Source organism: Somniosus microcephalus, chromosome 25 (genome assembly GCF_052327205.1).
Source record: "Somniosus microcephalus isolate GS21.2 chromosome 25, FLI_Smic_1.0, whole genome shotgun sequence".
NCBI lineage: Eukaryota > Metazoa > Chordata > Chondrichthyes > Squaliformes > Somniosidae > Somniosus > Somniosus microcephalus.
Window position 1 is genome coordinate 52,257,793 of NC_141011.1, and position 12,709 is coordinate 52,270,501.

The following is a 12,709-nucleotide window of genomic DNA, read 5'->3' on the forward strand; positions in this document are numbered from 1 at the left end:
TACTGTGCGATATTAGCACAAACACGTTAAGCTAATATCACATGCAGTCATTTCTAGGCTACAACATCTTCAGAAATTATATTCTTCTGAAACTGAGGGTCATTTTCACCTTCACTGTCTGGGCGGGAATCTGGTGGAGTGGAGCGTCCGCCCGTTATAGACCACGCCCGTTATCGAACCCGCCCGTTATCTAACCCGCCCGTTATAGAACCGCCCGTTATCGAACCCGCCCGTTATAGAACCGCCCGTTATCGAACCCGCCCGTTATAGAACCCGCCCGTTATAGAACATCCCGTTATCGAACACGCCCGTTATAGAACCGCCCGTTACAGAACACGCCCGTTACAGAACATCCCGTTATCGAACCCGCCCGTTATCTAACCCGCCCGTTATAGAAAAGGCCCGTTATAGAACCGCCCGTTATCGAACCCGCCCGTTATAGAACCCGCCCGTTATAGAACATCCCGTTATCGAACACGCCCGTTATAGAACCGCCCGTTACAGAACACGCCCGTTACAGAACATCCCGTTATCGAACCCGCCCGTTATCGAACACGCCCGTTACAGAACACGCCCGTTATAGAACACGCCCGTTATAGAACCGCCCGTTACAGAACACGCCCATTACAGAACACGCCCGTTACAGAACATCCCGTTATCGAACCCGCCCGTTATCGAACCCGCCCGTTATCGAACATGCCCGTTACAGAACACGCCCGTTATAGAACCGCCCGTTATAGAAACCGCACGTTACAGAACCGCCCGTTATAGAACACCCCCGTTATAGAACATGCCCGTTATAGAACACGCCCGTTATAGAACACGCTCGTTATAGAACCGCCCGTTATAGAACATGCCCATTATAGAACCGCCCGTTACAGAACATCCCGTTATAGAAACCGCCCGTTACAGAACACCCCCGTTATAGAACACGCTCGTTATAGAACCACCCGTTATAGAACCCGCCCGTTATAGAACATCCCGTTATCGAACCCGCCCGTTATCGAACCCGCCCGTTATCGAACCGCCCGTTATAGAACAGGCCTGTTATAGAACCGCCCGTTATAGAACCGCCCGTTATAGAACCGCCCGTTATAGAACACGCCCGTTATAGAACCGCCCGTTATAGAACACGCCCGTTATAGAACCGCCCGTTATAGAACACGCCCGTTATAGAACACGCCCGTTATAGAACACGCCCGTTATAGAACCGCCCGTTATAGAACAGGCCTGTTATAGAACCCGCCCGTTATAGAACTGCCCGTTACAGAACACGCCCGTTACAGAACCGCCCGTTATAGAACACGCCCGTTATAGAACCGCCCGTTATAGAACACGCCCATTATAGAACCGCCCGTTATAGAACACGCCCGTTATAGAACCGCCCGTTATAGAACACGCCCGTTATAGAACCGCCCGTTATAGAACCCGCCTGTTATAGAACAGGCCTGTTATAGAACCCGCCCGTTATAGAACTGCCTGTTACAGAACACGCCCGTTACAGAACCGCCCGTTATAGAACATGCCCGTTATAGAACCGCCCGTTATAGAACACGCCCGTTATAGAACAGGCCTGTTATAGAACCCGCCCGTTATAGAACTGCCCGTTACAGAACACGCCCGTTACAGAACCGCCCGTTATAGAACATGCCCGTTATAGAACCGCCCGTTATAGAACCGCCCGTTATAGAACTGCCCGTTATAGAACACGCCCGTTACAGAACCGCCCGTTATAGAACCGCCCGTTATAGAACACGCCCGTTATGGAACAGGCCTGTTATAGAATCCGCCCGTTATAGAACACGCCTGTGTAGAAATAGTGCCATGGGATCTTTTATGCCCACCTGAGTGAGCAGACAGGACCTCGTTTTAACGTCTCATCCAAAAGACGGCACCTCCGACACTGCGGCACTCCCTCAGCACTGCACTGGGAGTGTCAGCCTAGCTTTATGTGCTCAAGTCCCTGGAGTGGGACTTGAACCCACAACCTACCAACTGAGAGGCGAGTGTGCTACCCACTAAGCCACAGCTGACACAGGGAGGGGGAATAAAGGGCGTTATGCTGGCCCTCCGTCTTTGTATTGCCCGAGGATTTCTGGTGCTTTCCCCCCAAGGTTGGAGCCAGTGCGAGCCCAGGCAAAATAAGGCGAGCAGGAGCACCGGCCGGGCGGCTGCCCATTGGAAGGAGCACCCAGAACAAGCTGGCACTCGGCCTTGTGCCCAGCTTCCCTCAGACTAGTGGCTCTGAATGGGGCCTGGATGCCTGCTGTTGGCGCCCACCAGGGGGTAAATGACTCCTTTAGCAGGTTCAGTTAGGAGCCCTTTAGGACTGGAGGGCTTGTGAATGCAGATTTAGTGGCGTTGGTTAAGGGTTAAATGTCGGCCAGGACACCAGGAGAAGTCCGTTGCTCTACTTCAGATAGTGCTTTTATCTCCACCTCCCAGGGTTTAACATTCCAACAACAACTTGTATTTATATAGCGCCTTTAACATAGTAAAACGTTCCAAGGCGCTGCACAGGAGTATTGCAAGACAAAAAATTTGACACCACTCCACATAAGGAGAAATTAGGACAAGTGACCAAAAGCTTGGCCAAAGAGGTAGGTTTTAAGGAGCGTCTTAAAGGAGGAAAGCGAGGTAGCGAGGCGGACATCATCTCAACCAAGAGGCAGCACCTCTGACAATACAGTAATGTGCTATTTTTCCACTTCCCGACCCCGACCATGCTTAGGACTGTCTGAGTGACAAATTAGAAGCAGTTTTATGCTCCAGGCCTTTACCCACTCGGGACTGGATTGAAATTGCCCAAACGTATTTCACATAGGACCCTTACAGCCAGTAGACTGAGGAGACCTCACCCCATCAGTCTGCTAATTCTGAATACAGACACCAGAGGTGAACGGTCGCTGTTAATCCACTGCAACACCCAGTTACCATTCCTCGACTTTAAAAATCATGGAATGGTGCAGCACAGAAGGGGCCATTTGGCCCATCAAGCCTGTGCCGGCTCTTTAAAAGAGATATCAAATTAGTCCCACTCCCCCCTGCTCTTTCCCAAAGGCTCTGCAATGTTTTCCCTCTCAGGTATTTATCCAATTCCCTTTTGAAAGTTACTATTGAATCTGCTTCCACCGCCCTTTCAGGCAGCGCGTTCCAGATCACAACAACTCACTGAGTATGAAAAATTCTCCTCATCTCCCCTCTGGTTCTTTTTACAGGTCTTAACCCACTTATTTTAAAAGGGTTAATGTCTCTGTTCACATAACCGAAAAAGGAATTTCCGATGAATAAATTAAGCCCTTCATGTCTGTTTATATTTGCATAACTTAATTTCAAGGCTTGAGTAAATTCTTCAGTGATAGAAATTTCTGGTTTAATTAATTTGGGTAGAAACACACAGATTTCATCGATCCCGGTTCTTGTTGCAAAGCCCAATAGTAATTCCATTAGAGTGAATTTCTCCCCTCTTCCAGATTTTCTCCCCTGAAGCTGCTGACTCCTTGTGAGGGGCAGTTATTTTGCCGCTGGTGTTTCACCTCAGAGACCATTAATAAAAGGGCCGTGCCTTCAGCTGCCTAGGTCCTAAGCTCCGGAATTCCCTTCCTAAACCTCTCCGCCTCTCTCTGCTCCTTTAAGACGCTCCTTAAAACCTGCCTCTTTGACAAAGAGTCATCGGGCCTAATAGCCCCTTACAGCAACAACAGCAATTTGCATTTAACGTCGTAAAACGGCCCAAGGAGCGATTATCAAACAAAATTTGACACCGAGCCACATAAGGAGAAATTAAGGCAGATGACCAAAAGCTTGGTCAAAGAGGTCTGTTCTAAGGAGTGACTTAAAGGTGTCAAATTTTGTTTGATAATCGTTCCTGTGAAGCACCTTGGGAAGCTGTACTACATTAAAGGCGCTATATAAATGCAAGTTGTTGTAGTTTAGACAACAGGGACGATTTTAATTGCTGATGGATCATACCCGTCACCCCCTTGTTGGAGCCATTTTGACGCACTCCTTCTCCTCCTGGCCTCACCCAAAGAAGTGAGGGAAATTTCCTGGGGCGTTTCGTGGGTGGCCTCCAGCGGTCCCTTTAAGAAGCTCATCACCCGGCACAAACGGGCGGAGCGTGCATGGCGAGCACTTTGCAAAATTGCAACTGGGATCCTACGTGGGTCGCAGGGGGCCAATTTGTGATGAGTCGCCCAGCCACTTCAGGCGGGCGCCTGGGCCGGCCTCATGATGTCACTGGGCAGAATGGCGGCGGGCGGGATGGGTGCGGGGACGGTGCAGGACTCCGATGTTAGAGCCATTCCCGCTGGGCAGACGGAGTTAAAATTGGTCCCAAGGAGTTTTGAACACATAACCTAGGCTGATGTCTGTGCGATACTGTGCAATTGCTGCACTGTCCAGAGGTGGCGTCTTTCAGATACAGGTAGACTATCCTTTATCCGAAAACCTCGGGACCAGCCGTGTTTCGGTTTTCGGAAAATTTCGTATTTCAGAAGGTATTTTATAAGACTGGGAAATTTGTCGGGGTGGGGGTCGGCGGGGGGTCGGGGGTTGGCGGGGGGTCGGCGTCGGGGGCGAGGGGTCGGGGGTGGGGGTCGGCGTCGGCGGGGGGGTCGGCGGGGGGTCGGGGTCGGGGTCGGCGGGGGTCGGGGTCGTGCGTAGGACTTACGCTGAACAAAAAAACGTTTGGTTTTCAGAGGATTTCGGTTTTTGGAAGTGCGGAGAAAAAAGGATACACTATCCCTTATCCGAAAGGGTGGGGGTCGGGGGGGGGGGAGAAAAGAATATCGGACAGGCCGCTGCAGCTATCGGATGGGCCACTGTATTGTTGGGTTCACTCTCCCGGTATACCTCCTTCACACTGCCCGGCTCGGCCTGCAATCTCCTACCCAGGAGGGAACTCAGTGACCCTCTGCCCTGCTCAGCGTAAGTCGTGCGCCACTCTGGTCATGTCGTGCGCACGACTTACGCTGAACGAAAAAACTTTCGGTTTTTAGAGGGTTTCGGTTTTCGGGTTTCGGTTTTTGGAAGTTCGGATAAAGGATAGTCTACCTGTAGTACTGTAAACTGAGGTCCTGTCTGCCTCGTCAGATAAAAGTTAACGAGCCCTTGATAGTATTCAGAGAAGAGTTGGGAGTTCATCTTGGCCAACATTTGCCCTCAACCAACACCACCAAAAATAAACACATTAATTGGTCATTCATTGTTCTGCATTTTTTTGTATATTCATTCTTGGGATGTGTCAGGTGGTGGGGGGGGGGGGGTGCGGCTGGTGGCGGAGAGCCGTGTCGTTTTAAAAAATTCATTCACAGGATGTGGACGTTGCTGGCAAGGCCAGCATTTATTGCCCATCCCAAATTGTCCTTTGATGCAACTGTGTGACTTGCTCGGCCATTTCAGAGGGTAGTTAAAAGTCAACCACATTGCTGTGGGTCTGGAGTCACATATCGGCCAGACCGGGTAAGGATGGTAGATTTCCTTCCCTAAAGGACATTAGTACTAGCTTTTTATTCCAGATTTATTTATTAACTGAATTTAAATTTCCCAGCTGTCGCAGTGGGATTATGAACTCATGTGTCAGCTGTGGCTCAGTGGGCAGCACCCTCGCCTCTGAGTCAGAAGGTTGTGGGTTCAACTCCCACTCCAGGGACTTGAGCACAAAAATCTAGGCCGACACTCCAGTGCAGTGCTGAGGGAGTGCTGCACTGTCGGAGGTGCCGTCTTTTGGATGAGACGTTAAACCGAGGCCCCGTCTGCTCTCTCAGGTGGGTATAAAAGATCCCGTGGCACTATTTCAAAGAGGAGCAGGGGAGTTATCCCCAGTGTCCTGGGGCCAATATTTATCCCTCAATCAACATCACTAAAAACAGATTATCTGGTTATTATCACATTGCTGTTTGTGGGAGCTTGCTGTGTGCATATTTGGCTGCTGCGTTTCCTACAACAGTGACTACACTTCAAAATTACTTCATTGTTCATAAAATGCTTTTAGACGTCCGGTAGGCGCTATATAAATGCAAGTCTTTATTTCTTTCATATCGCCAGGCTTCTGGATAACTAATCCGGTAACATAACCATAATACTACCGTTTATATGGGAGGGACAGGACAGGACAGGATAGTGTAGTGCATTTTAGGCAGCCAGGGTCATGTATTAAAAAAAACAACAGAAAATGCTAGAAAAACTTAGCAGGCCAGGCAACATCCGTGGAGAGAAAATAGAGTCAACGTTTCGGGTCAAACCCTTTGTCATGATATAAAAATACCACTTTCATCACGAAAGAGTTGAACTCTGCTGCTACAGGTTTAGTAACTGTTTGTTAATCGTCACACTCAATAAATGACACTAAATTTTAAAAATATTTGTGCTAAAGACTCCCTTAAAATCATATTGTTCACTCATAACGACACGGATCCCTTAAGTCGGAAACCTCATTCTTTGAACTTGGCCTCTACTGCTGAGAAAGGTCGGTCGGGCAGATTTATTTTGGGCTAAAGTTGCCCCTTTTATTATTTTAACCGCACGATTCCCCCCCCCCCCAGATGCGCCTAAAATTAGCCTCAAGTCAGATTACAAATTGAGCTGGAAATTGCTCCTGAATGACAACATGCCGCGGGAAACAGGAAAGGCATTTCCTGGAGCAGATTGAGCTGTGGGGAAATGCTGCAGAGTTCATAGAGGATATTGCACGCTGGGAACCAAAACCACTGCGGATGTGTCGTGAGTGTGAAAAGACTGCAGAACTCACAAGAGATGCAGCCGTGCCGGAATTCTAGCAGGCTTCGGCATGAGTGAGATTTCAGCTTTAAAAAAAAAATTTTTTTAAATCCCATTTGCTTTAAGCTTTTTTCTTCTTGCATTCGAGAGGGAGGAGGAGGAGGGGGAAAAAGCATCTTTTCAACCCAATCGCAATTCCCTCCTCGGCTCAGTGGGAATTGAGCAGGTTGTCCAGGGGTTCCGCTGACCTCCTGCTCTTCCCCTCCCCCAGCAGCAACCAGCCGCCGCTGCTGGTGCTGCCTTCACTGCCGCCAGGCTCCTGCGCTTTCCTTCTTCCTCCTTACCTAATAATGCGGAGATGGTTTGTCTCAGTTGTTTGCCCCAGCGTCTCCGGGTTTAATACACTAGGTTGACCAGTGACTGAGGCCAATCTGCTTGGTGCTCGCAGTATCATTACTGCTCGCTCCAGCACAGAAACACTGAGCAAGTGTATTGATTTTTTTTTTTTTAAAGTTTTCTTTTGCGTTTTATTGTTGTTGGGAAATAAAATTAATTAACACCCGTTTTCTTTCAGAAGCTGGTCAAAGGGGCGAGTGTGCTCCGCAGCTGGTTAATAACCGAGATTTAAAACCACACAATAAACAGATTTATTTTCTACTTTTTCTTCCAATCCTCTGTCCTTTTCTATCCTCCTCCTTTGAACCTGGTAACCCCTGCTGGTTACGGTTCTACTGGTGGCCCCTGCTGGGTATGGCTCTACTGGTAACCCCTGCTGGGTATGATTCTACTGGTAACCCCCGCTGGGTATGGCTCTACTGGTGGCCCCTGCTGGGTATGATTCTACTGGTAACCCCTGCTGGTTACGGTTCTACTGGTGGCCCCTGCTGGGTATGGCTCTACTGGTGGCCCTGCTGGGTATGATTCTACTGGTGGCCCCTGCTGGGTATGATTCTACTGGTAACCCCTGCTGGTTACAGTTCTACTGGTGGCCCCTGCTGGGTATGGCTCTACTGGTGGCCCTGCTGGGTATGATTCTACTGGTGGCCCCTGCTGGGTATGATTCTACTGGTAACCCATGCTGGTTACGGTTCTACTGGTGGCCCCTGCTGGGTATGGCTCTACTGGTGGCCCCTGCTGGGTATGATTCTACTGGTGGCCCCTGCTGGATATGATTCTACTGGTAACCCCCGCTGGGTATGATTCTACTGGTAACCCCCGCTGGGTATGGCTCTACTGGTGGCCCCCGCTGGGTATGGTTCTACTGGTGGCCCATGCTGGGTATGATTCTACTGGTAACCCATGTTGGGTATAATTCTACTGGTAACCCCTGCTGGGTATGATTCTACTGGTAACCCCTGCTGGGTATGATTCTACTGGTAACCCCTGCTGGGTATGATTCTACTGGTGGCCCCTGCTGGGTATGATTCTACTGGTAACCCCTGTTGGGTATGGTTCTACTGGTGGCCCATGCTGGGTATGATTCTAGTGGTAACCCATGCTGGGTATGATTCTACTGGTAACCCCTGCTGGGTATGATTCTACTGGTAACCCCTGCTGGGTATGATTCTACTGGTAACCCCCGCTGGGTATGGTTCTACTGGTGTTCCCTGCTGGGTATGGTTCTACTGGTGGCCCCTGCTGGGTATGGTTCTACTGGTGGCCCCTGCTAGATATGGTTCTACTGGTGGCCCCTGCTGGGTATGGTTCTACTGGTGTTCCCTGCTGGATGTGATTCTGCTGGCAACCCCTGCTGGGTATGGTTCTACTGGTGGCCCCTGCTAGGTATGGTTCTACTGGTAACCCCTGCTGGGTATGGTTCTACTGGTGTTCCCTGCTGGGTATGGCTCTACTGGTAACCCCTGCTGCGTATGGCTTTACTGGTGGCTCCTGCTGGGTATGGTTCTACTGGTGTTCCCTGCTGGATGTGATTCTACTGGTAACCCCTGCTGGATATGGTTCTACTGGTGGCCCCTGCTAGATATAATTCTACTGGTGGCCCCTGCTGGGTATGGTTCTACTGGTGTTCCCTGCTGGATGTGATTCTACTGGTAACCCCTGCTGGGTATGGTTCTACTGGTGGCCCCTGCTAGGTATGGTTCTACTGGTAACCCCTGCTGGGTATGGCTCTACTGGTGGCCCCTGCTGGGTATGGTTCTACTGGTGGCCCCTGCTGGGTATGGTTCTACTGGTGGCCCCTGCTGGGTATGGTTCTACTGGTGGCCCCTGCTGGGTATGGTTCTACTGGTCACACACAGAAACACACACTTCCCAGCAGGGGATCATGCAATAGCAATAATGCAGTATATTTTCACTACATTCACTCTAAAGCAGCAGGAGCCTGCTGGGTCCTGTTGGGAGAGGGTTACCTGCATGCAGTGGTAGTGTGTGCTCTTCCCATTCAGGTGGCAGCCGTGGTAGTAGACACTGCAGTCATCCAAGGGGCTGAACCGCATGAAGCCGTGCTGCAGGGAGTTATCCCTCTTCTTGTGCATGTTGTAATGTCGAATCACATCCTGTTTACTGGTAAATCTCTGTCGAAAGAGCAAAAAGTAATCAGGATAATAGATTCTTTTTAGGTAAGGGTCATTTTTGCCGGGTAAGGGTATCAAGGGATATGGAGCGAAGGCAACATGATGGGAGTTAAGGTATAGATCAGCCGTGATCTAACTGAACGGTGGAGCAGACCCGAGGGGCTGAATGGCCTCCTCCTGTTTCTAATGTTCCTAGACCCACTTTGCTTGAGGTTGACCAGGCAATTTCAAGTCACAGACCGATACTGTGCCATGTAGCTGGCATCTGGGCATTGCAGGTGGCATCAAATGATGGCACTGATATTCTCGCCATTTATTGCAGTGGTAATTTGTGGGCGGGACCGCTGTTTTACAAAGTGGTTGAATAAGTCAAATCCCATCATCACTACACGCGGTTCACAATCGGCAGTTTCCTCCATTTCCAATTCGGGCCAGTGGTTTATGGCGACTGAATAAGTCTATTTTCTGTTTTCATTAAATGGGATTCTGAGATTTTCCGTGATTTGGGAATTTCATTCCGTGATTTGGGAATTTTATTCCGCGATTCTAACCATTTTCCATGAAAACCGCAAACCAGTGGCCTTCCCTCTCGGCTGCGACATTCTTTTTCTCTCACACTGGGCCAAATTCATATTTAAAACTCATTTCTGTATCTTAGGCCTGAAGTTTGTCTCGTCCCGTTGGCCAACTTTCGGACCACGTTAGGCGAGGGATTGACTCCCTGCCACAGACAAAGGAAGGGAATGATCACAGATTCATCGGGGGGGGGGTGAAATTTGATTCGGCCCGAGAACGGGCGCGGGCAGAACCGCGACGCGTGATCTGCCCGTGTCCGTTGAAAGGAGTCCAGGCAGCATGTAAAATTCGTGCTGCCTGCTGCTTTGTGTGTTTGCAGTGCACAGCTCTCAGGATGACGGCATTCGTACTCCCACCACTGCTACTCCGACAGCACCTTTGCTGAAAGTTAACATGCAGGCACAGCAAGCAATTAGGAAAGCAAATGGTATGTTGGCCTTTACTACAAGAGGATTTGAGTATAAGAGTAAAGACGTCTTACTGCAATTATAATAGGGCCCTGGTGAGACTACACCTGGAGTATTGTGTACAGTTTCGGTCTCCTTACCTAAGGAAGGATATACTTGCCATAGAGGGAGTGCAGCAAAGGTTCACCAGACTGGTTCCTGGGATGGGGGGATTGTCCTATGAGGAGGGATTGATTAGACGAGGCCTATATTCTCTAGAGTTTAGAAGAATGAGGTGATTTCATTGAAACATATAAAATTCTTACAGGGCTTGACAGGGTAGATGCAGGGAGGATGTTTCCCCTGGCTGGGGAGTCTAGAACCTGGGGTCACAGTCTCAGAATAAGGGGTCAGCGATTTAGGACTGAGATGAGGAGAAATTTCTTCACTCAGAGGGTGGTGAATCTTTGGAATTCTCTACCTCAGAGGGCTGTGGAGGCTCAGTCGTTGAGTATATTCAAGACAGAGATCGATAGATTTTTGGATATTAAGGGAATCGAGGGATATGGGGATCGGGCAGGAAAGTGGAGATGAGGTAGATGATCAGCCATGATCTTATTGAATGGCGGAACAGGCTCGAGGGGCCAAATGGCCGACTCCTGCTCCTAATTCTTATGTTCTTATGTTGCCTGTAAGCCAGCCCAGACTGCTGCCACCCATGCAGAGGTGGTGCAATACGAAACCGGGTCTACTAGGTCCAGATCTCCTCGAGGCCGTACTGCAAGGCCATCTGCAGTCTCCCCCACTGAAAGTTAGCAGCCTTCCACTAGCCATACTGCAACCATTGGGGTGGAACTGCGTAGGAGTACTAGGATAGGCAAAGGTACACGTAAGACAGTCACTAAGGGTTAGGGTTAGGGTGATTCGTTGATTTTTTGATGTAATATTGGATGCATATATGGATAACATTGGATTGGAAAGTTTGCTATTATTTCAGCATTGTGGCCAAGAGGATGCTGTGATGGTCAGTAACAGAGGAAAGGGAAGGTGTGGAACAAATGTTGAAAGGGGAATTGGGGTTGTGTTCACTGGTTCCACAGGCGGATGATTCGATCCCGGATATCCCGGCCAGAAAGGGGCTGTCTGGGTTGCCTCCTTCCTTCCGCTTCCTCCTCTTCTGCTTCTTCCTCTTTGTCCTCTGCCTCTTCCTCCTCCCTCTGTCCCCTTTGCTGCCTCTGCTCCATATGATACTGCAGCCCAAGGGGGACTGCAACTAGAGCCCCCAGGACTGGGAGCAAGTGGTCTTCTCAGAGACCTTCCTTTAAGAGTCAAAAGCCTTGCAAATGCCCAGCAGCACTCCCTGCACACTTTAACAACTTTTTAAATGTCTTACACCGAGCCACTACTCAAATAAACTGTACAGGAACCAGTACAAAAGCAAAAAGCAACTTACCTCAAAGTTGCGTGTGGCCCTTTAAGTAGTGCTGGTGGTGGGGGGGTGGGGGGGTTCCGTCGTGCGCTGTGCGTGCTTTGGAGAGGGTGTACAGTCCAGCGACAACGTCCAAAATAGCAGGTCGAGTGTCAAATCAACGTTGCACGCTGATTGACGTCACAATCTGCCTCATTGGACTGGATAGACTGGAGAAGCTGTTCTCCTTGGAGCAGAGAAGATTGAGAGGAGATTTGATAGAGGTGTTCAAAATCATGAGGGGTCTGGAGAGAGTAGATAGAGAGAAACTGTTCCCATTGGCGGAAGGGTCGAGAACCAGAGGACACAGATTTAAGGTGATTGGCAAAAGAACCAAAGGCGACATAAGAAAAAACTTTTTTTACGCAGCGAGTGGTTAGGATCTGGAATTCACTGCCTGAAAGGGTGGTGGAGGCAGACTCAATCATGGCTTTCAAAAGGGAATTGGATAAGTACCTGAAAGAAAGAAATTTGCAGAGCTATGGGGAAAGGGCGGGGGAGTGGGACTAGCTGAAGTGCTCTTACAGAGAGACGGCACGGGCTCGACGGGCCGAATGGCCTCCTTCCGTGCTGTAACCATTCTGTGATTACCATTCTTCTGGCCAACGCAGGCAACAGCCGCGCTACCGACCTGCTCAAAATGGCGGCTGCCGCAGCCCGCGCCGAAAGTGGGCGGAAGTGAGGCGGCCGCCATTTTTCCTGCCGAAATTGGCCTCAACAGCCGGCGCTAAGGTGCCGCATTTCATGACCATAATCTTCTTACAGCACAGAAGGAGGCCATTGGGTCCATCGTGGCTCTTTGACAGAACTCTCCAATTAGTCCCACTCCCCCACTTGTTCTCCACAGCCCTGCAAATTTTTCCTGTTCAAGTGTTTATCCAATTCCCTGTTGCAAGTTACTATTGAATCTGCTCCCACTGCCCCTTCAGGCAGCGCATTCCCGATCACAACAACTCGCTGCATAAAAATAAACACTCATCATCCCTCTGGTTCTCTAAGCTTTTTTTAAATACCCGATTGCAAATTCT

At 49.7% G+C, this 12,709-nt stretch overlaps 1 protein-coding gene across 11 annotated transcripts in view; it reads right to left on the bottom strand.

The window, feature by feature from the left end:
* Positions 1–12,709, bottom strand: part of casz1 (castor zinc finger 1) — a 400,652-nt gene that overhangs the window by 66,449 nt on the left and 321,494 nt on the right. For all 11 annotated transcript variants that reach the window (XM_085967449.1, XM_085967451.1, XM_085967446.1 and 8 more), the window contains one exon: positions 9,087–9,251. In XM_085967449.1, coding sequence (XP_085823575.1) covers positions 9,087–9,251 — 165 coding nt within the window. The remainder of the gene's footprint in view (positions 1–9,086; positions 9,252–12,709) is intronic.